We start from the raw sequence: 22,342 nt of genomic DNA on the forward strand, positions 1-22,342 counted from the left end.
TGAACTTGTCGTCAGCTGTCAAACAAAAGGTTGTGGACTGTATTTTCTTATTGCACTTGCATAATATTTTTTTATTTACGGTTTGTAAACAGAGCGTTGTTTATTTATTAAGAGGCCCTTGCCCTGTGTCTGCTGTGAATTTCATGAAAGATATTCGGATCTTTAACTGACTCAAATGCAATATATTCCGTAATCTCGATCAAAATGTTGAAAAAGTACAACGTGCGCCGTTTAAAAAACGAATCCTTCTTGGATTCCCTCCTGAATATGTAAGTACAAATTTGTTTGTTATGAAACTGAAATGTCCAAAAGTAGATGACTCAATAGAGTGCCAAAGCTTAATTTATACCAATTTCTTATGGGGAGTAATTAAAAGAAAGGAGATACTTCTCTTTTGGGTATGAACAGGATCTAAAAAGTATCTTTTACTGCTCGAAGAAAAGCTGGTCACTTTTACATTCTCGGAACCGGTTTTCCGGTGCCTCTAATTCCTTTTGTGTCTGAACGTCTTTTTTCAGTACGAGGCACAGTGCATCGAATGTATGGAAAATGTTCAAAAATCAAAATGATCTCGTTTGTAGTATATTTGCATTAGTTTTGCTGTTTGAAGTTATTTTAAGAATAAACGCATCGGTTGAGGGGGGGGGGAAATTTGTAGTTTTTTTACTTCCAGAGCGGAGTTATTTCAAAATGTATTGTAGATTTAAATTCTAAGTAAAAATATGAATACAGTGAAAACTCTCATGGGCGGACACCGACTGTCGAACAATTTTTGTCACCTCAAGAGAAGAGGTGTCCCTTCATAAGGATGAATAATGCAATTTTTCGAAAAAATTCTGTCGAGGGAGGTCACCTTTGTAAGCAAATGAATACACTTTCTAAAGATTTGGCAAAATTTTTATTTCGTTCTTTACCAGACAAAACTTTAACGTTTTATTCAATTTTTATTTACATTACATTTTTCAAAATACTCGGAAATTGTGGACTGACGTAACATTTTCTGTTTTTCTTCTAAGCACAGTATATAAATACGTCCCTCCAATTTTTTTAAATGCTCGAAGGCAATGTAGTCGTTTTTACAAAAAAACTTTAAGGTTGAAACTGTTTCCAAAGCAGCCTGATTCGACAGCACCTCTGATGCTTCCTCAGGCTGTTCAGTGTCGGAATCCTCTTCATCTAAGCAGATTTCGCTATTTTAACAGTCGATCTCAAGTTCTAGGAGTGTTGATGGGGACTCAGTGGCCAATTCTTTATCGATTTTGAGAAATTTTCTGTTGCGTCAGAATAGCCCTCCCTAAGTTTTTCCGCCTACTGAAAAATAGAAGACAAAGTTACTAGTTCTTCTGATTCAGAATCATTTTTGTCAAATCCAGCTTTTCTAAAGCAGTTTATAATTGTTATTGGCTGCACCTTAATCTAGGCTGCTTTTATGAAATGCATTAATTGGTTTCTTCTCCGAAGTATGTGTTTGCCCAGACGTGTTCAACATGCATGCTTCGATAGTGAACTTTGAAATTTTTAATAACGTCCTGATTTGGCTGGATCATCCGCATCCATACGGATTAAGTGACCCGTCCACCGCAAAATGTTGAGCCGGATTTTATCCACAAGCAGACGGTCGTGGTATCGCTCATAGATTTCGTCGTTATGTAGGCTACAGAATCGTCCATCCTCAAGTAGAGCGCCAAAAATTCTTCGGAGGATTCTTCTCTCGAATGCGGCCGTTTGACCAGTGCGATTCGATGTTGTTCGTTCTTTGGTTTTTGCTGCTATCGCTGCAACCATGTACTTCGTATTGCCTTTATTAATGTGCAGCCCGAGATCTTCCGCCGCCTGGTCTATCTGAATGAAGGTACAGCTTGGGTTGTTCTTGCCATAATGTCAATATCGTCAGTGTAGGCCATTAGTTGGATGGGTTTGAAGAGGATGGTGCATCTCGTATTTACGTCTGCATCGTGAACGAATTTCGCCAGAGCTAGGTTCTACAGGACGCATGATAGGACATGCCCTTGTCTTAGACCATTATTGATGTTGAATGGTCTTGAGAGTGATCCTGCTGCTTTGTCCATTCTGTCGGAAATCAGATTTCCCTCTTTGCCTCGTCAGGATGAGCATCGAGGTGTATAAGGCTTCATCATGCTGACTTGTTGATACCTCCGCGCGTAGAGCAGTTGCTCCCTGTACTTTTCAAGTTTACAGACCTGTTGGTTCTCCCAGCTTCCTTTCTCCGTTTGTGAAGTCGCTTCTCCGTTCGACTGAGTTCTTGGTAGGTCCCTGCGCGTGCCCGCATTTTTTGAGAATACAACATTACTCGGTATGCAGCATTCTTCCGTTTCGTTGCTAGCTTATATTCATCGTCAAACCAGCCGTTCCGTGGTTTCTTGCGGCTGGGGCCAAATATGTTTGTGGCCGTATTAAGATAACGTTTTTCAGGGGGCTGTGAAGATCAGTTGTTGATGCTTCATCTCCAGGTCGTCTGTTAGCTGCAGTTATTGCGGCATCCTTTTCCCCTTACAGGTGTTTGGGAGGGCTGTGTTGTGAATGGCTTCAGTATTCACTCTCATCTGATTGTCAGAGGGGATTATAGGTGGTGTTGTAATTCGAGCCCGGAGCACTTTGCCAACGAGATAGTGATCCGAGTCTATATTGGCCTCCCCATTCATCAAGGCCGAGAGGTGGCGGCGGTCAATCAGCACGTGGTCAATTTGGTTGAAAGTGGTCCCGTCTGGAAAGGCCCACGTATGTTTGTGGACCGCTTTCCGCGCAAACCAGGCACTTCCATCAACTATTTCGTGCGATACTGCTAACTGAATAATCCGCAGTCCGTTAACATTGGTATCCCTATGGAAGCTATGGGAGCCGACGTATCGCCTGAATAAGGGCTCCGTCCCTACTTGACTGGAATCTCGAAGTATGATTTTGACATCATACTGGGGACAGGCTTCGAGGGTATCTTTCTTCGACTCTGCAGTCTCTTCTGTACGGGCGTGAACGTTTATGAGGCTTATATTTCTAAATTTGCATCGCAAACGCAGAGTACATATCCTTTCGCTTACATTTTCAAAGCCGATAACAGCAGGTCCATCATCATGTGGATGTGGATTTAGGATCTCACATATCCTAAACAACTACCCAGCTTTAGTCTAGCTTAGACTAAAACAACTGGCGGTTTAGTTCAATATAATTCGCAACTTTGTCGTGTTTTTGTGGTGATATAAAGGAGCGTTTTGCCACTTGTTGCCACTTTCGGACACGATGCTCTGTCTGAAAAGTTGCCTCTGCGGTGGACGAAACCGTAAGACATTTTTGGTGTTTTGATAACAGCAGGTTTCATTTTTGACTGACCAAGAGACCTACTCCGTGCACATAGTTTATTGGATGGCTACTATAATATATGGTGTAGTAGCTCTTCTCCAGGAAACCGATCCCTGTTCATTGCATTTCTTGCAACGCTGTTACATCAGCCTTATATTGGGACAGGGTATCGGCTAGCCGCATCATTCGGTCTGTACAGGGAGCGCCTTCATCCTTCTCTGTTTGCAATTTTCCATTAAGAAAGAACTCCCAGATAGAGATAGGATTTGGTAATAGAGCTGTTGGCGTTGGTTCAGCAGGCGTTTCCCAGGTTTTATACTACATTGTGAGTCCATGTTTCGCTCTGTGATCTATATTACCCTTTGACCGCCGTAATGGTATTTTATTAAGGAGTCGAAATACGTTTTGTCGCTGGGAGTTCAACCTGACCACATTCCCTCCTACAGTGTACTGTTACGGTCTTGAATAAAGTCAAGGCCCTGATCCAAAATGGAAGTTACGCCAACCATTATTATTATTACACTCCTAGTGCACAGACCAATCTTGTTTTGAACGAATACTAAATTTTCTAAGCCAAATTTTGAACCAACAGTTTTCGGTCATACTCATTCATACTCTTTTGGTTTTTAATAATAATAATAATAATCGTTGGCGCAACAATCCAATTGGATCAGGGCCTTGAAGTGTGTTATAGCACTTCATTCAAGACCGTAAAGGTACCCTACAGGATTACAGTACCCAATAGGAGGCAATGTGGTCAGCATTGCGCTCGCCCGAGTTATTACCCTGATTTTGATTCAGGTACTCATTCACAGCTGAGTTGACTGGTATCCGACGTCAAATCTCGATAAAAATTCCGCTGCCACCAGTGAGATTTGAACCGTGACCTTCCATACTACAGCCTTATGCGCTAACCACTTAGCTGTCTGGACACTCTTTGAATTGATATAGTCGAAGACAACAACGCGGGCAATCGCTTTCGTCCATCAATTTATGGACTGAGATCTTTAAAAACTCACGAGCACTTCGTAACTGTTTGAAGAGATTAGTAGAGCAACTCTTCCGACTTGAATCCTATGGAAAATGTATGGTTCAGATTGAAGGAAAGTGTGTCTACGAAGCCGAGAACTAAAAATAGTTAAGAGTCTATTAAAGACGTAATTTCGGCGGTAGATCAGAAAAATTTGAAAGGAAGATCCAGTCAACGAATTTTGGGCTGCATAAAAATGTATCCTATAATAAAATTATATTGTAAAAATTAACTTTCCTCTATTCATTTAAATTTTACACAAAAAACAAAAGGTTTAGAAACTTTCACGCTAGTTTGTATATAACAATGCAGTCAAGATTTGAGTTGCGCAAAATGCGAGAGTACAACGGTGACATTGAATATGATTCCATCAAGTTTGGTGGTAAACGCACTATTACTAACAAAGTTATGATAAGTCAAAATTGTCGTTTCTGTGCAAGTTCAAGATTTTGAATGTCAGTATCACGCGAAAGTGGATATTTTTAAATAACATATGCATATATTACGTGCCAGTTACTAATGGGACAAATATCCACTCAAATGTTTTTATCAAAGAAATACACAAAACCTGAAGCGTCCAGCTTCCAGTTATCCGACCTGTTTGATTTAAGCTCAATTCGTGGGGGATGCATTTATATAGTTGCTATTCACCTCTCGGTGAGGTATAGCGCGTTAGCTACACTTATCCGCCATCGTACCCGATTTACCGAAATGCGCATCAACTTCTCCCTTCTGGCCTGTGTGCCGACGAAGTTCTTTGTTCAAAATAGTAGCAGGCCAGTGTAATTCGATAATGCGGACAGGTGTTTAGGAAGGTTTGGAACTTTCGAGGCCGAGTCACTTTCCATGTGCTACTCCCATATAGGAACACAGGCTAAAGAGCCAATCGTTGCCTGCAAGCTGTTGATAAGGCCTTCTAAAGTCGTGTGTTTGGCTAGAACTTCTTCAAGCTTGCTAAGAAAAGTCTCATTTTGTTTTCTTAAGAAAACAATTGCCATATTTACAGGCTCGGCATGACTTGCGGCGGACTTCATGTCTTTAGACGAGACCGATTCCGTCGCTGAGGTATCCTTGTATTCCGACTTTATTTCTTCAGCAGCCGAATTATTGTTATTCTTCGCGCCTTCCATTGAGGGGGGTAAACTATTTTTTTTATCTTTTCGCAAGTTTTTCTTCCGAGTTGCTGCACTGTTTTTTACGTGTAGTTGCTTTGCCTTTCGCAATTCTACCGAGCCAGTACACTAGGCCGTAGTCCTGTTTATAGTTTCGTACGTAAGGAAGATGGCAACGCATCGCATTATTTATGGCAGTGCATCGCAAAGCCTCGCGTACACTGACTCACACTTCCATAGAGACTGAGAAATAACACCTTTAACCCGCTTATTGTGGACTTATTCAAAACGCACTCGATCACTCCCGGCTAACGAGTGGCGTCGAGTGAATTCTACTCCTCAGTTCAAAAGGGGGAATTTGACATAGAGTAAAGTTGTTTGTAGACATTTCTTTTAAGTTCTCCATTTCCAGTCATATCCTCCTACCTTCTCTGTACTCTCTATGGATCCCGCATCTTTTTTCAGGTGCTTTTTCCAGCAGGCTGAGTGAGTGGGTTCCTTAATCTCTATGAATGAGGATGATCTAGCCCCGAAAGCCTGTAGGGACAATATGTATGGAAGAAAAAGAAGACGTGGCCCACCCTGCCTGATGGAGTGATGGCGTAAGCCAGACAGGTGTAAGATATATTGAGTTGGTGGACCTCGGTGCATTGATCGGACGGTCGTTGTGGCGTTGATGATGATGATTAAGATCTTTTTTCCGTTCTTGAATTTACTCCCGATTCTCCCTTGCTTGCTTTTAAGATTAGAAGCCACATTAGCTATGCTTCTCACTACTGAGGCGCGTTAATTGTTGGATCCCATGATTTGGTTTAGTTTACTTTCTTGGCATTCTTGTGTAGCCATTTGAATCCAAAAAAAACGAATGTCAATACAATAAATGTTTATCTGCTTTTTTTGTTTTTCAGATGTATCAAATACATTAGTGCTAATTTATGCGCATATAAAAATAGTGGGTACTTGGAATTGTTTCCAATCCACATTAAAGATCGAATAATAATTTACGTTACCCGAATTCTAAAAGGATTTCACGATGACGATTTACTCGAAACACTTCTTCATGAAAATCTTATAAATATAGATTTATCTGGTTCTACAATTAGTGATAGGACCCTAAAATCATTAGCAACATATTGCCCGAATCTTAAGAAAATCGTGATGAGTCGAGCACGATATCTATTCAGCGAACAAGGTAAGTGGATCACCAATTTACACAAGATAAATGCTTTTGTTTTCCTTTCACTTATATGCGTTCAGCTCAATTTCTGTTTTCCAATCATGCATGACAGTAAAAGTTTCATTTTATTTTATTTTGGCATTCACAAAAACTATAAAATTCTTTTTTCAAAGTTTCTTTCCGATTTTTTAATACATCTTGTGCTGATTCTTTATTATTTTTCACAGGCTATGGATTTTTATGATGCACATTTTTCTCTTATAATTTACCTTTTTATAAGTGATTTATTTTGCACTAACTATTCCTATTCGGCAATGGGGGATGTCTTATGTAATGACAAGCTGTATTTGTAACTAATTTGTTTGCAAATTTATCAATAATTTGCTCCACAGTCATTCTTAGATAAAAAAATCAAAATGATAGTTAATAGAAAGGTACATTGATAATTGGATGAATTCATGGGTTACATCTCAATTTTAAGATGTATTGATAATATTGTAACCCACATTTGAAACCTACTGACTCTGGACCATCATTTTTATACTTATTCACACAAATCTACCATCAACATTGTCATTGCCACTAGACATGTCTATCAATATGCGAGAAATGCGGGTTCTATCTTTGAGGAAAAGCTTTATTTTTCCAAGCCACTGAGTAGTTATACATAAGTAACCAAATAAACGAAAAGGTAAGTGGGCGCTTATTGTATTTTTTTTTGTTATTTGGACACGTTGTACTTTGTGTGCTCACACAAATATTTGTATTGACATAAATAATTATTAAATAAAACTTAAAAAACTTAAACCTTAATTGCCTTATTATTTTTTCAGTACTGATCTCAACGATACCGACATTTACAAATCTGAATAATTTCCAATTGAACAATTGTAAGGAAGTCACTGATGAATTCTTGCGGGAACTTGCTTTAAAATGCCCAAACTTGGATCTCCTAGACTTAAGCGGATGCAAACAGATTACGGATGAATCTGCTAGTTCCTTAGATACTCTGAAATTAACAAAACTCAATGTTTCAAATACAAGTGTAAGTAATGCTTTATAATCCAGTACCGTGCAATTAACCCAAGAATAAATACTGTTGTGCAGTTGCGGCTAACGACTAACAAATGAAACTAATTCATCCAAAAGTTAGTTGCAGCTAACAATTGAAAATTCATTGTTATTCTAAAATGGGCAACTAACTTTTTGTTTTCATTCGTTGTTCGAACAATTTCAATCGATTAACGATTAGTTACATGGGAATCAGTGAATTGAAAAACCACTCAATTGCATTGATATCAAACGTTTCGCGGCCGCGGTATAGACCGAATCAAACAGAAAGTTGGTGCAAAATTACAATTAACACCAAATGGAATGGCAAGTGTGATCGTAGAAAGTTAACCTCGCCCAGAGCTGACCAAAAAATAAGAGATATTTGTGATAGAAAGGCTTCTTTAATAATCCAGAGTGCCAGCATTTCAGCTCGATGTCGCGAAAAAGAATTGGATTTTTCACGTCGACATCCATTAAGGGGGTCATCCCGTGTGAAGGCCGTTTTTTTTTGCTTTCTTTAGAAATTTTTTGTGAAGAACTGGATAAAGAAGTAAATCGATTTTTCACCATAGATTTATTTATATCTTGAGCGTGTATAGTAATTTTCCAGCCCGATCGCATAGTTGGTTATTGAAATACAGAGCATTTTATACACCCATCTCCAACAAAATGTGTTTTTCTGTTGACACGCTAGAGGGCGCCGCGATCATCCTGGAGAAAAAAAGTAAACGACATTTTAACGTACAGACTTAACTACAGTCCGCAGACTAGGATTATAAAAAAATATTAAAAACTAAATTTTTGGTAACGTGTTAAATTTTGTGAATTTTGTTTTTTTTAAGGCTTCTTTAATGAATAAAAAAAAACTACTGAATGGATCGTAATTATCCTTTTCGTTGGATAGATTTTGGGCTATGGTGGCAGCCGATTTTGAACATGCAGTTTCGAGAAAAATGCATTTAAAAAGTAGAATGCAATTTTTAACCAGAAAACTTTCATTAATCTGCTATACCTAATCAATAAACCTTAGGCTTCTTGAGGAAATACATGGACAGCCTGAAGCCAAGGCGTTGTCCTTTTAACAAACTCATTCGAACGTCATCCGGACTGATAAATACGAGCTTTATTACGGCGATCGATATAAATCTGGCATGTGACTTATCACGTGTTTAACCCTATAATTTCCGAACGACTCCGAATATCAAAAAATCACTTTGCCCGTATATTCTACACTATATCTAGATACAATTGATCATCATCATCAACGGCGCAACAACCGGTATCCGGTCTAGGCCTGCCTTAATAAGGAACTCCAGACATCCCGGTTTTGCGCCGAAGTCCACCAATTCGATATCCCTAAAAGCTGTCTGGCGTCCTGACCTACGCCATCGCTCCATCTTAGGCAGGGTCTGCTTTGTCTTCTTTTTCTACCATAGATATTGCCCTTATAGACTTTCCGGGCTGGATCATCTTCATCCATACGGATTGAGTGACCCGCCCATCGTAGTCTATTGAGCTGGATTTTATCCACAACCTGACGGTCATGGTATCGCTCATAAATTTCGTCGTTATGTAGGCTACGTAATCGTCCATCCTCATGTAGGGGGCCAAAAATTCTTCGGAGGATTCTTCTCTCGAACGCGGAGTTCGCAATTCTTCTTGCTAAGAACCACAGTCTCCGAGGAATACATGAGGACTGGCAAGATCATTGTCTTGTACAGTAAGAGCTTTGACCCTATGGTGAGTTGTTTCAAGCGGAACAGTTTTTGTAAACTAAAATAGGCTCTGTTGGCTGACAACAACCGTGCGCGGATTTCATCATCGTGGCTGTTATCGGTTATGATTTTCGACCCTAGATAGGAGAAATTGTCAACGGTCTCAAAGTTGTATTCTCCTATCCTTATTCTTCTTCGTGTTTGGCCAGTGTGGTTTGATGTTGTTGGTTGATTCGTCTTCGGTGCTGACGTTGCCACCATATACTTTGTCTTTCCTTCATTAATGTGCAGCCCAAGATCTCTCAGGCGGCGGCCTGCTCGATCTGGATGAAGGCAGCCTTCATCCAGATACAATTGATGCCAAAAGAAAATTCGATTCCGCGGATCCGACACACGGGATGACCCCCTTAAGTGGATGTGAAGGCTCCCATACTCGGGCTGGTTATCGTTACGTAAAACTCTGAGGCTACCAAAGTTTATAATTGTATAAAATCTTTTTTTTCACAGTACTGAGCCTCATTTGGAAACACTCAATTATATGTTTGACTACTCACTTGCCTTCACGATATGATATAATTTTTTTCTCTTCAGATAACTGATCAATTCCTTGCCAAACTTGGCCTATCTCCAGTGAGCAACTATATCGAGGATATAAATTTAAGTCAATGCAATATAACCACGAACGGACTACGGAATCTTCGTTGGGATAAGCTAAAATATGTTGGATTCGAAGGTTGTTGGATTGACGGTAAGACTGGAAAACTATCTGGTTATGTGGTACCAATAAGCATAAGAACTAATCTATTCATTGAGTAACGATTGTTATAGCCTTTCTATCTATTTCATATGTATATTTCTGTTATTCTGGATTTTAGAAAAAAACCCTATTATATATATTTGTTACTAAATCTTTAATATAATTTATTATGGAGTTATGGGTATCTAGTTGTGCTTTAAAAGATACTAACATTATATACTACTACGACTAACAGTACAGGAATCAGGTGGCATTATGCTTCGATTAGTAACGTTATCTTGTAAGGAGTTATCATAAAATGAACAGAATATTGAAGGTTGTTGAAATATCGTCCATTTAGAAAAAAGTTGAAGTTTTTTAGAGAATTATTGCAATTGGGACGTATACGAATTTATTTTAAAATATTTATTATTATTAGAAATTTACATGAAAATCATATCTTAACAGTAAACAGACGGATAAGTTAGTGAATGGTAAGGTCTGCCGAATAATTGTTGTTGAAATTATTTACCCTGTCCTCTTGCCTGTATATGCTCACGCTACACTTTGAAAGTAGAATGACTGTAGTTTCGAAATAGGTATTTAGTTATACCAATTGGAAGAACAACTTTTTTGTTTTAAGATAGATAAATACACAATTCCATACGTAAACGATTCCACGTTGAATGAGACGGAGAGGCTGTTCAGAATAGATCGCTAATTTCGAACCGATTTTATTTCGCTTAAAAATTGGCTCATCACTTCTAGTTTTATATTTATAATCAATGGGCATGCGATGGTAAACGTTTTATTTAATTGATATTATTTTAAAAATTACTTTCAGCAATATGTAACTAGTTGGGATAGTAAGTTGGGCATCTCGGAAATTTAAAGTTCTCAGTTTTCTTTATTCAACAAACTTTGGACTAGCAGCTTTTCTAATCGCACATAACTAGTAATGATCCTGCAAACGATTGCTAAGTAGGAGGTCATGTACACTTTGATTCAATACTATTAGTTTTTTAAAAATGAATTTAGGGAATTTTTAGTTGCCCCGAAGGCAACAGTTTCTAGAGCCCTTCATCATTATATTTTTGGAATCAATCCTGTCAATGTGACACCAAGAACAGCTTATATACAATCTCATACATGAAATGTCGCCACATTGTCGACATTAAAGAGGATCAGTTTCATTATGGAGGCCACTCCCATCTTTTGCATGCCAAAGGTTTAGAAAGTAGTCCGTAATTTTTCCACCATTATTTGTTGCTTCGGGCTATGATTCCCTCTGATCCTATCGATTTTTTGGGGGCTCAAAATAATGACTTTGATTAAATAATAGGATATGAGGGATTCGTCCTGCCCACCGACACAAAATTCGGTGTACAGGCTAGAACTGTGAACCCGCACGCATGAAGCGAATGGTATCGTGAGTTTAAAAGGAGTCATATGCATGCAAAAGAAGGGCTCTGGATTAGTGCTTTACGAAGCAGTTTTTAGTTTGGACTCTAGTCACAAAGTGACGGAGTAAAAAGGTCACTTAAAATAAAGGCCCATTCTTAGAAACGCCAGCCTAAAAATCGTAAAGACATCGTGGTGATGCCCCTATATCATATTTAGACCTCAACATATCCTCCACACTGGTACCTGCTCAAACAAAATTCGATGGAATGATTTGTTAACTTTGTGCTCTCCCACCCTCAGCAGACATAGACTTGTTCTTTGTGAGGTGTCGGTTCTATCTTTCTCTATGTTCTATGTTTCTCGCTGAGCGCGCCTACTGGGACTGGCATGACACAAAAGATTTATTTGCGCTGCATTGACAACGACGCCGATCGAGAATGATGTGTTTGTCAGGTATACACATTCAAAACATCGATATTAAGTTGTGCCACCATTTTGTTCTAGGTTGCTGATGTCGATCCTTGGCCTCCCAAAGTCTTCGTCTCCATTTTTCTTGGTCGGCGATCGCGTCCACTAGTTTTGGATATCGAGCAACATGTAACTTGCGTTGTCGACTGAGTACTCCTATTTGTTTTGGGGTTTCCCAGATTGTCGTTTACCTTCCATTTTATCTCATTTGGTGTCTACGTTCACTGTCCTAAATGCACCTATGTATACAAAACTATTGACTTTTTTAAAGTTATAATTTGCTTAATTGGTGTCTTTCTTTAGTTTATATCATGATTTCGGTATTCTCTACACTACTTTCTTCAGCTTCACCAGGGAATCTTTCGCGCTCTCTTTCGATCGTGCCAAGATGTTTATGTCATCCCATACTACTTGCTTTTAGTAGCTCCGCATGTATTCCACCCAGATTCAGTCTGTTTTTCTCAGCGTGTGCGTCCTTGACTTCTTCGCATGTAGCTAGTGGATAGGTTCCACCTTCACCTTCTCTGTTTGGAGATTGTGTCGTGGTAATGAGTAGCTCCTGGAAAGATTGGGTCCATCGACTTCTAATCTACTCCATGTCTCCAATAAGATCTCCATCCTTACATGCAAAATATGGTTCTGGACTGGAATGGTTATTTACATGCTTTGGTCCCTTCTTTCTGCAAATTTTGGCAGTTGTGGGTCGCACCTGATATTGTTTATAATCAGCGTTTTTCTCATCAATGGTCTACGGGCACTTTTACTCAAACTATTCATTTTTTTTGATATCTTTTTCTAGCTAGTGGTCACTGTCGGACTTTGCACTGCGGTATGGACTAACGTCAAGAATCCTAGATGCAGTCAGTTTCTTAATGAAGACGTAATCAATCTGGTTTCATGTGGTGACATCCACCTTCTCTTGTATATCCTGCGGTAAGGGAAACAAGTCGATAAGATTGCCATGTTTCTGCTGCATGCAAATTCTATAACGATGTTCCCGTTCTAGTTAGTTATATCCACGGTGACCGATTTTTATCTTTGCATTGAAGTCACCGTGTACTTCACATCGTTCGAAGGCAATGAATCAAATACTGGCTCAAGGTTACTATAGAATCCGTCTTCCACTGAGTCGTCCTTATATTCCTTTGGAGCATATGCGTTGATAAGCCAAACGTTGAAATATTTAGTTTTCACTCGAAGCGCACCAATTCTTCCATTCATTGGTCTGTGCCGCATATCTATCTTGTACTTTTCGATCTATTCGCTGAATCCTATAGGTAACGAACTTGCAGTCTATTTTCCGTTTTTGTAGTCGTCGTTGTATTTCCGCTCTAATTTTATCTAAAACCCAGTTTTGGATTTCAAGACAAAAGTATATGTAAACAGGTTGTTAGCCTTCCATAGTCCGCAAACCTGGAGAATCAGTCGGCTCACCTTTGTTTTGTGGCGCAGTTTCGAAAGTTCAAATCTTTATAACATTGCCTAATTTCCATTCATCACATTGATAACAAGTGGGAAAACCGGAAGTTGACGCCTCATGTATGAAAGGTTCTGTTGATTTTTTTATGTAAGAATTTTTGGTTACGGGATATTTTCACGTTTATATAGATCGTAGTAAATATACGTTGAATATACCCGATATTTAATTCGACCTGGTACTGACATTCTATCTCGTGGGGATTAGTAATTTAACGCGAAAGCGGCAACTTCAACCTAATATAATCTTGTTAATAATAGTGGGATTTCCACCAAACTTCCTAGTATGATGCTTCCTATTAAAGCCTATATTACAGATAGAATGAAAATATTATTATGTTATTATTAACTTTATTTGAGTCGGTATCGTAACGGAAAGTAGTTTGAGACCTAGGTGCTATGTGCACGGACAACCATGATTTTTTGGTTGAGTAGTTTCTAAGAAAGGGTCCTTGAAATAATGGACCCTTTTCGGATCTCAAAATTAATATCTGCTTCGAAAAGTACTAATCGAGCCCATTTGAGCATATGGTATGATAAAATTTTACATTTCCTTTTTGCATATATGAGGACCCTCCTTAAACTCAACGTAAAACGATGTTATTCATGGCATGCAGGAAAGTGTAATTGGATGCTATCGCTTTAGATACATCTGGTTTTGGAGTTCGTTTTATTTTTTTGCAATTCCTTGAAAAACAGGAGATGTCTTATCACTTTTACCGGCACTGTAACCCATTCCCGATGTCTTTTCATTATTCATAAATAAGACCAAGTTTTCCAATTATTTCATGGTTCATGGAGGATAGACATCAATTTGTCTCTTCTCACGGAAAGGTCCATGTGCATCGAATTTTTAAGTATATCCTGAGTTTGTTGCTGGCAATAGTGCACCTCTCTACAGTTGATTACACGGTAAATTTATTTCTTCCGTGAGTCTAATAGGCTTTATTTCCCGGTTCCCGACAAAATTCCGAGCCTGCGGGGAATTACTCTATTTCCACTCTCCTCTCGCCAGACCTTAGCAGATGCTTACGATTCGTGAAAACACTAAAGTCATTAGTTACTTCGGTGGTAACATACTAAGATTTTCTGGAAATTCTATCCGTTTCGCTTGTGGAATTAAGGACGTTGGGATTAGTTCCTTTGCATGTCGAAACATTTCCAGGTGACCGGTGGCCAGCTCCATTCATTTCGTGGTGAAAGAGCTAGAAGGTAGTTTGGATGTTGAAGCCTTTTTCAATTTTGATTTGCCGAAGAGCACTTCCAACCTCGTTCTGCAGTGTCCTAGGCAGATACATTCTCGTCTGTGTGAGTGTGAGGTAAATGTTAAAAAATATTGTTTTACAAATTCAAACAAACAAATGCTGAAGAACGGCAAGTTAATTTTCCTTTCTTTACCATCTACTCCATTAAGTTTTAAACAATCGCATTACTGTGTGTTTTTTTCCGGCAAAAAACACACACACACTGCATATGGGCCCCGATATTGGGCTTTTGCTTGCTTTACGAGGCTCTTCTTTGATTCCCTGTTTCTGGAGTAGAAAGTGAACCACATCTCCTCACTGGTGATGGCCTCTTTCAAGCAAACATTTTCCGTGTATGCTTATGCTCGTCGGTGTGGTTTTATTTTATTCCTTCATGTCTCCCCCACCTCTTATACCTACGCGCCGCATGAATGAAATATCAGGCAAAAAATATTCAGCTGACTTCAATATTTCTAATGCTAACGCTTGTTTTCACATTTCTTGCCCTTTGATCATTAAAGTTCTAAATTTGCGCTCTGTTACATTTCCCTTTCATCTCCCCATCAGAAGCAGTGGGTGTGGGTATTATGTAGTGTCCATCGTCTACTTTTTTACTTCTGTTCAGCCAGGTCGTGTGCCTTTCATCGAAACCACTGTTATACAGTAAGAGCAAGAAAAGAGCGGAGAGATTCTGTAGGGTAGGTAGGTAGGTATCAGTGGCCGCTCCGAGGAGCCCAATTAGCGCTTTGGTGCGCCGTTTTGATGCCACAAACTCCTAAGACCGTGACTGTTGTTATAGGAACAGAGTCCAGCTGGCTCGGATCTTCAGAGCCAGCCCGTAGCATTCACGAAGGAAAGCAGCTCTCCGACCCTGTAGCTAGAAATCTCACTGAGGTCCCCAAAGAATGGTTTACCCAGTGTCCGCAGCCTGATTCCAGCCAGAGCCGGGCAATCGCAGAGAAAGTGCATGAGGGTTTCCCTTCCTTCTCCGCAGCTTCGGCAATGCGAGTTGTAGGGTAAGCCGAGCCTAGCGGCATGGTCCCCTATGGGCCAGTGCCCCGTGCAGACCGCCGTAATCTTGAATGCATTTGCACGCGTATGGCACAGGAGCTCTCGTGATCGGGCTATGTTATAAGCGGGCCAAATTCTCCTTGATTTGGCACAGCTTGTAAGCCTTCGCCATCTCAGGCCCGCGGCTGCTAGGTAGTGCGAGTAGACTCGGCCCCCGACAGCCGCCAGCGGAACACCGACTGTATTCCCCGAGGGACTGCCAAGAGCAGAGCCTTGCCTGGCCAATCCGTCAGCCCGCTCATTCCCCTCTATGTTCCTATGCCTGGGAACCCAGAGGAGAGTGATCTTGAGTGTGCCGCCCAGATGGTTGAGCGTGTCTCTGCACTGCCCCACCAACCGGGAAGATGTCGTCGTTGAGTACAAGGCCTTGATGGCCGCTTGGCTGTCGGTCAGAGTGGCTATGTTACGCTTGGGGCTCGAATCACGCTCCAGCCATCGACAGACTTCCAATATCGCCAGTACTTCCGCCTGGAATACACTGGTGAAACCTGGGAGACCATAAGACTTGGATACACCGTGTGTATTCGAGAAAACCCCCGCGCCGACTCCATAGGCCATCTTTGATCCGTCCGTAAAGAATACCGTGTCATAGTCTTGCAACACGCCGCCGGTCTTCCACTTTGCCCTGGTTGGAAGGTCCACAGCAAAGTATAGTATTCTGTATTTAAACATTTTCTTGACTACTTATGCCGCATGTCCATTGTCAATCTTCAAAATAATTTTATCATGTCTTTCATTGTATTACGTTCGATACTATGCACGGATTGTCACTTCAAATATAGAGCAAGAGCTTGGAACTGTTAATATCCGGTTTAGCTGTCGACATAAAAGGATGGGATGCTCCAATGTTTTTTTCTTCAATTGATTCTACGTTGGCAATTTAATTGTTGAGCTATATTGGCGTTATTGGATTATGTTGCCGCCAGTATATACTTTCCTCCAAAATTTTGAAAGCTCCTCATCAAGTGGGTTCCGATTAGGATTCCCCGAAGGCAAATTTGAGGTTTAAGTACAAAACAAATCATTGCTTTGATACCTGTGTTTACAGAAGTGGATGGATGTGACCCCATTCCAAGAACCTCTCCACTAAACTTTTGCAAATTCGGATCTCTCCTAAATTTTTCCTCAACTTGAAATTTAGGATTAGCTATTAAGTTGAGTTGAGTAATATGCTATAAACTTGAAACGACAGAAAATATATGAATCCAAGCACATACCAGGCCAATTAACCATGATAACTATAAATGTGAATCTAGAAGGATCTTATAAATTTGTGCAATATCAAACGCGAAAAAGAGCATTTATCTGAACATGTTTATTTAAAACCTTCTCTCATTCTTGATAATTTCGTGGTCAGTCATTCTGCTTTCTTAAATTTATTATGTGTCTTGGATTAGCTCGATCTCCAGTTCCATTCAAAAAACACATCTTCCTCACATTTCATCTTGCCACAAATTGTATAGTCGTAAATGTTTAATTCAAACACAAAATTCCAAATATACTTAACTAATTTATGTACCCTTTCTCCTCTTGTTTTCAGATCTCGAATTCCTAAACAGCAAAAAACAATTGAAATTTATCCAATGGACGATCAGTAAATAAAAAGACGTATCAGTGGTTTTTCAAGTATTTTCTTAAGATTTACGTTTTTATTTTATACTTTCTCGAAAATCAAATCGATAATGTTCATATAATATTGGAATTTTCTTAATATTGTTTTATTAAAAAACGAAATAAACAAACTTTGAATCATAGATAATAATAAACTAATATTATTTTAAACACTTCTTTCTATTGTATCGTATCGTTCTACACTCTTTTTTCCCCTCAATTTCACGTAAAGCAATTTATTACTTCCTGTGGGAGTATTGATGTAGTACTTTTCGCAAAAGAAAACGACAGGGACTATTGCAATGTGGAGTGTGAGATATTCCTTGCTTTGATGTTTATTTTAAATCCATAACAATGAATCATTTTCTATGAATATTCGTATTTTAACAATATATTTTAAGCCCGTTTAGCTGGCAGAGGATTTTGCTTAAGTTGTAGGATAATAGAACGCATGCGCGATACGTCTCGACTGGACTTGTTCGATTTCGGATTAAAGTCACATAATTTAGCGATACGCTCCCACTCGGTGCCGGGCTCGATTTCATCATTTTCAGCAACAAATTGCTTCTCTGCGTTTCTAGAAATAAAATATTGGCCATTTAAAACATTGAATAAACATTTGGGTTAGGTTTCGTGAAAATTCTAGTCACAATTTAAAAACAAGCTTGGAACGTTTAATTTTAAAAATAATGAGCGTAAAATATTCAATAAACTCGAAATTTAAATTGCGACGATTCGTTTTCAGTTTTTAAAGTATACTCACTTCGCCGACTCTCTTTTAATTATTATAAAGCAAGCATGCAAATAAATTGTTAACATTATTAAATTACAATTGACATAGCACCTTAGAAACTAGATTACATTCAAGTTAAGCACCTCCATTGTTTTTCAGTTCAGTCAAGTACAGAGAAATAGTCAGATATCGATCTCTTTTCAAGTATAAATTAAAACGATTGGTTTTGTTGAACGAAAAGGAAGTTGGGTTTAAATTAGAGGAAGGTATGTATGTTCTTTGTGCTATAGTATAATATCAACACACATCCGTCGCACACAGTGAGAGATGAGAGGGTATTTTCGCCCAATGCGCCTGATTCCGTTGCCAATAAAAAGATGCAACACTTTTCAAAAATCCTATCTTTGAAACATTATATCGACTCCCGTGCTACGAGATCAAATTTTTGGTTGAGAAGTTGGCTTTATGTATACGGAAACAAGCGTTAAATTTAAATTAATTTTCAAAGACGAAGATGAATAACATGTTTTGAGAATGTTATAATGAAGAAATAGTGAACAGTAGGACACAAGAGAAGTGTCGCCAAAATAAAACGATTCTTTGTCCGCTCGCTTGTCATAAACTCAAGTGTCAATACAAGAGGTGGTCCTCTTTAGTCTAGATATTCGGATATTAGACATTGACGGGGCAATGGCCAGAGCGGGAATTGAAATCTTCATACCCTCGATCAAGTAGATTTTGGCTAAAGGCAGCCAGCTGGAATTTCTGGAATAGCTTTAAGTGGACCATACGAACGAGAAGGCAAGTGCTTTGTCATAAGGAAGGGAATAAATTGTTTTCAAAAGATTTATAATTGTTAAATAAATATCACATCAGCGAAAGAAGGAAATTTATTGCTCAATGCTATATGCTATACGAAACTCTATCTAGAAGCGCACATGAATTTTTATCACATTTACAAAGTCGTTATAAAAAACATGTGTAAAAATGATTTGTCCACTGTTCGTCTTCCGGAAATACATACCCCTTATTTTGCAACAAAAGGTAAATGAACTTCAAGCGCTAGTCCAACGATTCGTCAGTAGTATTTATTTAGTGGGAAAACAGAAATTGGTTTCACTGCTGAAACCCTAAAACCAGCGCACCATCTTCAGATCTCCCTATCTACCTTTAGTATACCATGGGAAATATGTTGGAGAGAGTGTATAGACGACACTTGCTCATCCAGGAAGTTGGTGATTTATTTGAGAAGAAACTTGGGTTCCAGCGAACTCTTTCAACGATCGATGAAATAGCAAGGACTATGACTCTAGTTCGAGATGCGACTTTCGGGGTAAGTGTTCCATGCCGGTTGTCAAAAATGCTATTGATTCTGCCAAAAGGGCTATTTTAAGACCAACACTATGTGCTATAGCTACATAGTTAGATTATGTGAAGGATTTGTCCAAATGCCAACTTTTGAAAAATAACAATGGGTTTAGCAAAATGTTTTCTTCTAAAATTAAAAAAAAACGATTGAAAATCCTTCGATCGACTATCTACTATCATAATGAATAAGTGGTAAAAATTTGATGTTGGCTGGACTAGTAGTTTTTTAGTAAGCGTGTTCACCGGGAGGGTTCTTTCAAAAACATCATTCCGAGATAATCGCGTTTAAAGATTGAAACTTTGTGCTGCTCATATTAAAAATTAGCTTCTTTATTTGCATCGCCGATTTCAGGGCCATACAGTACTTCTTCTACAGATCCTAAACATCGCCTTTCTTGTGGCTGCAACTACAAGCAGCATATATGATTCTGAAGATTCGAAAGTCTCTACACAACTACGCTGGAGCAGCGAGGTAGTGCATTATAAATAGCTCTAACTTCGGCCCTGATGCTCCGATCGTTATTTGAGTGAGGATATTCTTGAGATATTGTACTTAAAGAATACTTCCCCGGCCATCACAACTGCATATAATGCCTTAAGCAACGTATAGTATTCGCATGCCAAAGGAGGTAACGTTTATCGGTTTTGCAGTGTTTATAGTCGCGAAGCACATCAACGACGTGGACAACGGAGGTGGTTCTTATTATCAATCACAGGAAAAGCAACGGCGTCAATGCTTTTCTGACCACGAAGTCGTTTCAATATCGATGAATGATTAGGGACCTAGGAGTAATGGTCAATACCAGGCTGGTTTTCAAGGGTAAATTGACACTTTCGTTTTCAATTAGGGAAATTTTATAAATTTTAGGTTCTTTGTTGTAGTGTAATGATATTTTATGTGAAATGTCAGGAAGATCAGTGAAAATGCAGACGAGAAAACGCGCTTTTGGTGATACTATGCTTGCGAGAATTCCGCCAACAACACAACAAGAAATTCGATGGGTTATTCTCTACGGTTTTCGACGTCAGTTGAAACCAACGCAAATTTTTAGTGAATGCCGACATGTATATCGGGCGAATGCGCCCTCACTGAAAACTGTGTCAAGGTGGTATGGAAGATTCCAGACGGGATATTTTTCCTTGGAGGACGAACTTCGTGAAGATCGACCAAAAGCTTCGGTTGATAATAGGGATGTGGCCCTAATGTAAGCTAAAATAGCCGACGATCCCAGATTGACTCAAAAAATGGTTGCTAATGAATTACGTTTGAATGGCATGCTGTGCCACGAACATTCGATCGTCATCTAGGACATACGAGAAAATCTTCTCGATGGGTGCCACGCAGTTTAAATGATATTCAAAAGGAGGCGTGTATTTACTACGCTAAATATTTGTTTATGAAATTTAAAAACGGCCAATGTAGTTAGTATCTTCGAGAAACTCGTTACGGGTGACGATGCTTGGATCAATAAGTACGACTCGGAAACGGTTGCAGTCAAATGCTAAAAATTATAGTAAAATACTATTATTGACTTTATTTCTCTGTGCGGCAAGCGAACGAAAAACTGTTGGAATATGGGCATCAGTTGCAGTTGTTTCATCGAATTTAAAGCCGCCTATGATAGCATAGCCAGGGTACAACTGTACATGGCCATGAGAGAATTCGGTATCCCGACGAAATTGATAAGACTGACTAGGCTGACCCTGACCAATGTGCGAGGCCAGATAAAAGTAGCAGGAGCACTCTCAAGACCATTCGACATCAACAACGGTCTACGACAAGGGGATGCCCTATCATGCGTCCTCTTTAACCTGGCCCTCGAGAAAGTGATGAAGAGACTGAGGTAAATGCAAGAGATCCTCTTTAAGTCCACCCAACTACTGGCCCATGCTGACGATAACGATATCGACATCATGGGAAGAACGACCCGAGACGTACAAACTGCCTTCACGCAGATCGAGCAGGCGGCCCGAGATCTTGGGCTGCACATCAATGAAGGCAAGACGAAGTACGCGGTGGCAACGTCAGCATCAAAACCGAACTGGTCAAACGGGAAGAATGAAGATAAGAGAATACAACTTTGAGACCGTTGATAATTTCTCCTAACTAAGGTCGAAAATCACAACCGATAACAGCTATACCGATGAAATCCACGCGCGGTTATTGGCAGCCAGCAGAGCCTATTTCAGTTTACAAAAACTGTTTCGCTCGAAACGTCTCCCCATAGGGTCAAAGCTCTTACTGTACAAGATAATGATCTTGCCAGTCCTCATGTATTCTTCGGAAACTTGGGTTCTTAGCAAGAAAAATTGCGAACTCTTGGCGGCGTTCGAGAGAAGAATCCTCCGAAGAATTTTTGGCCGGCTCAATAAGTTACGGTGGACGGGTCACTTAATCCGTATGGATGAGGATGATCCAACTCGGAAAGTCTATAAGGGCAATATCTATGGTAGGAAAAGAAGACGAGGCAGATCCTGCCTGAGATGGAGCGGTGGCGTAGATCAGGACGCCAGACAGCTTTTAGGGATATCGAAATGGTGGACCTCGGGGCAAAACCGGGATGTCTGGAGTTGCTTATTAAAGGAGACCTAGACCGTTGTTGCGCCGTTAATGATGATGATTTGTACGGATATTGGTATGGAGGATTTTGGAGCCTAGACATCATATAGTGGCAACTTCTGGTTTTTTCCCGAACTTTTCGGTTGGGTAGCTTCCGAGAATGGATCCGTGAAAGAAGTAATCACTTTCGACCCCTCGCACTCTCTACCTTTCCAACAACATGTCAAAATTAAGACCGGCTTCGGAAAGTACTAACCGAGGACCTTTCA

General features: G+C 39.6%; 2 protein-coding genes across 6 annotated transcripts in view; one reads left to right on the forward strand and one right to left on the reverse strand.

The window, feature by feature from the left end:
- LOC119655939 (protein AMN1 homolog) lies at positions 1-17,583 on the forward strand. 2 transcript variants are annotated; one of them, XR_005249969.1, is made up of 5 exons: positions 1-269; positions 6,366-6,649; positions 7,468-7,679; positions 9,994-10,632; positions 17,342-17,583. XR_005249969.1 is itself a non-coding variant. In XM_038062126.1 (5 exons), the coding sequence occupies exons 1-5, from the start codon at positions 205-207 to the stop codon at positions 17,401-17,403; spliced, it is 780 nt and encodes a 259-aa protein (XP_037918054.1). In that variant the 5' UTR covers positions 1-204; the 3' UTR covers positions 17,404-17,583. The 2 variants fall into 2 exon arrangements, 1 of the variants encoding a protein (XP_037918054.1); XM_038062126.1 differs by having other exon boundaries at positions 9,994-10,150.
- The window catches only part of LOC119655941 (clathrin light chain), a 19,410-nt gene continuing 14,571 nt past the window's right edge, over positions 17,504-22,342 (reverse strand). For 2 of the 4 annotated variants that reach the window (XM_038062130.1, XM_038062128.1), the window contains 2 exons: positions 18,176-18,187; positions 17,708-17,989 (listed from right to left, as the gene is read on the reverse strand). In XM_038062130.1, the coding sequence (XP_037918058.1) occupies positions 17,809-17,989; positions 18,176-18,187 (193 nt within the window). In that variant the 3' untranslated portion in view covers positions 17,708-17,808. Of the gene's footprint in view, positions 17,990-18,175; positions 18,188-22,342 lie in introns of all 4 variants that reach the window. The other 2 variants (XM_038062131.1, XM_038062129.1) reach the window with 2 other exon arrangements.

Source organism: Hermetia illucens, chromosome 4 (genome assembly GCF_905115235.1).
Source record: "Hermetia illucens chromosome 4, iHerIll2.2.curated.20191125, whole genome shotgun sequence".
NCBI classification, from domain to species: Eukaryota; Metazoa; Arthropoda; class Insecta; order Diptera; family Stratiomyidae; genus Hermetia; species Hermetia illucens.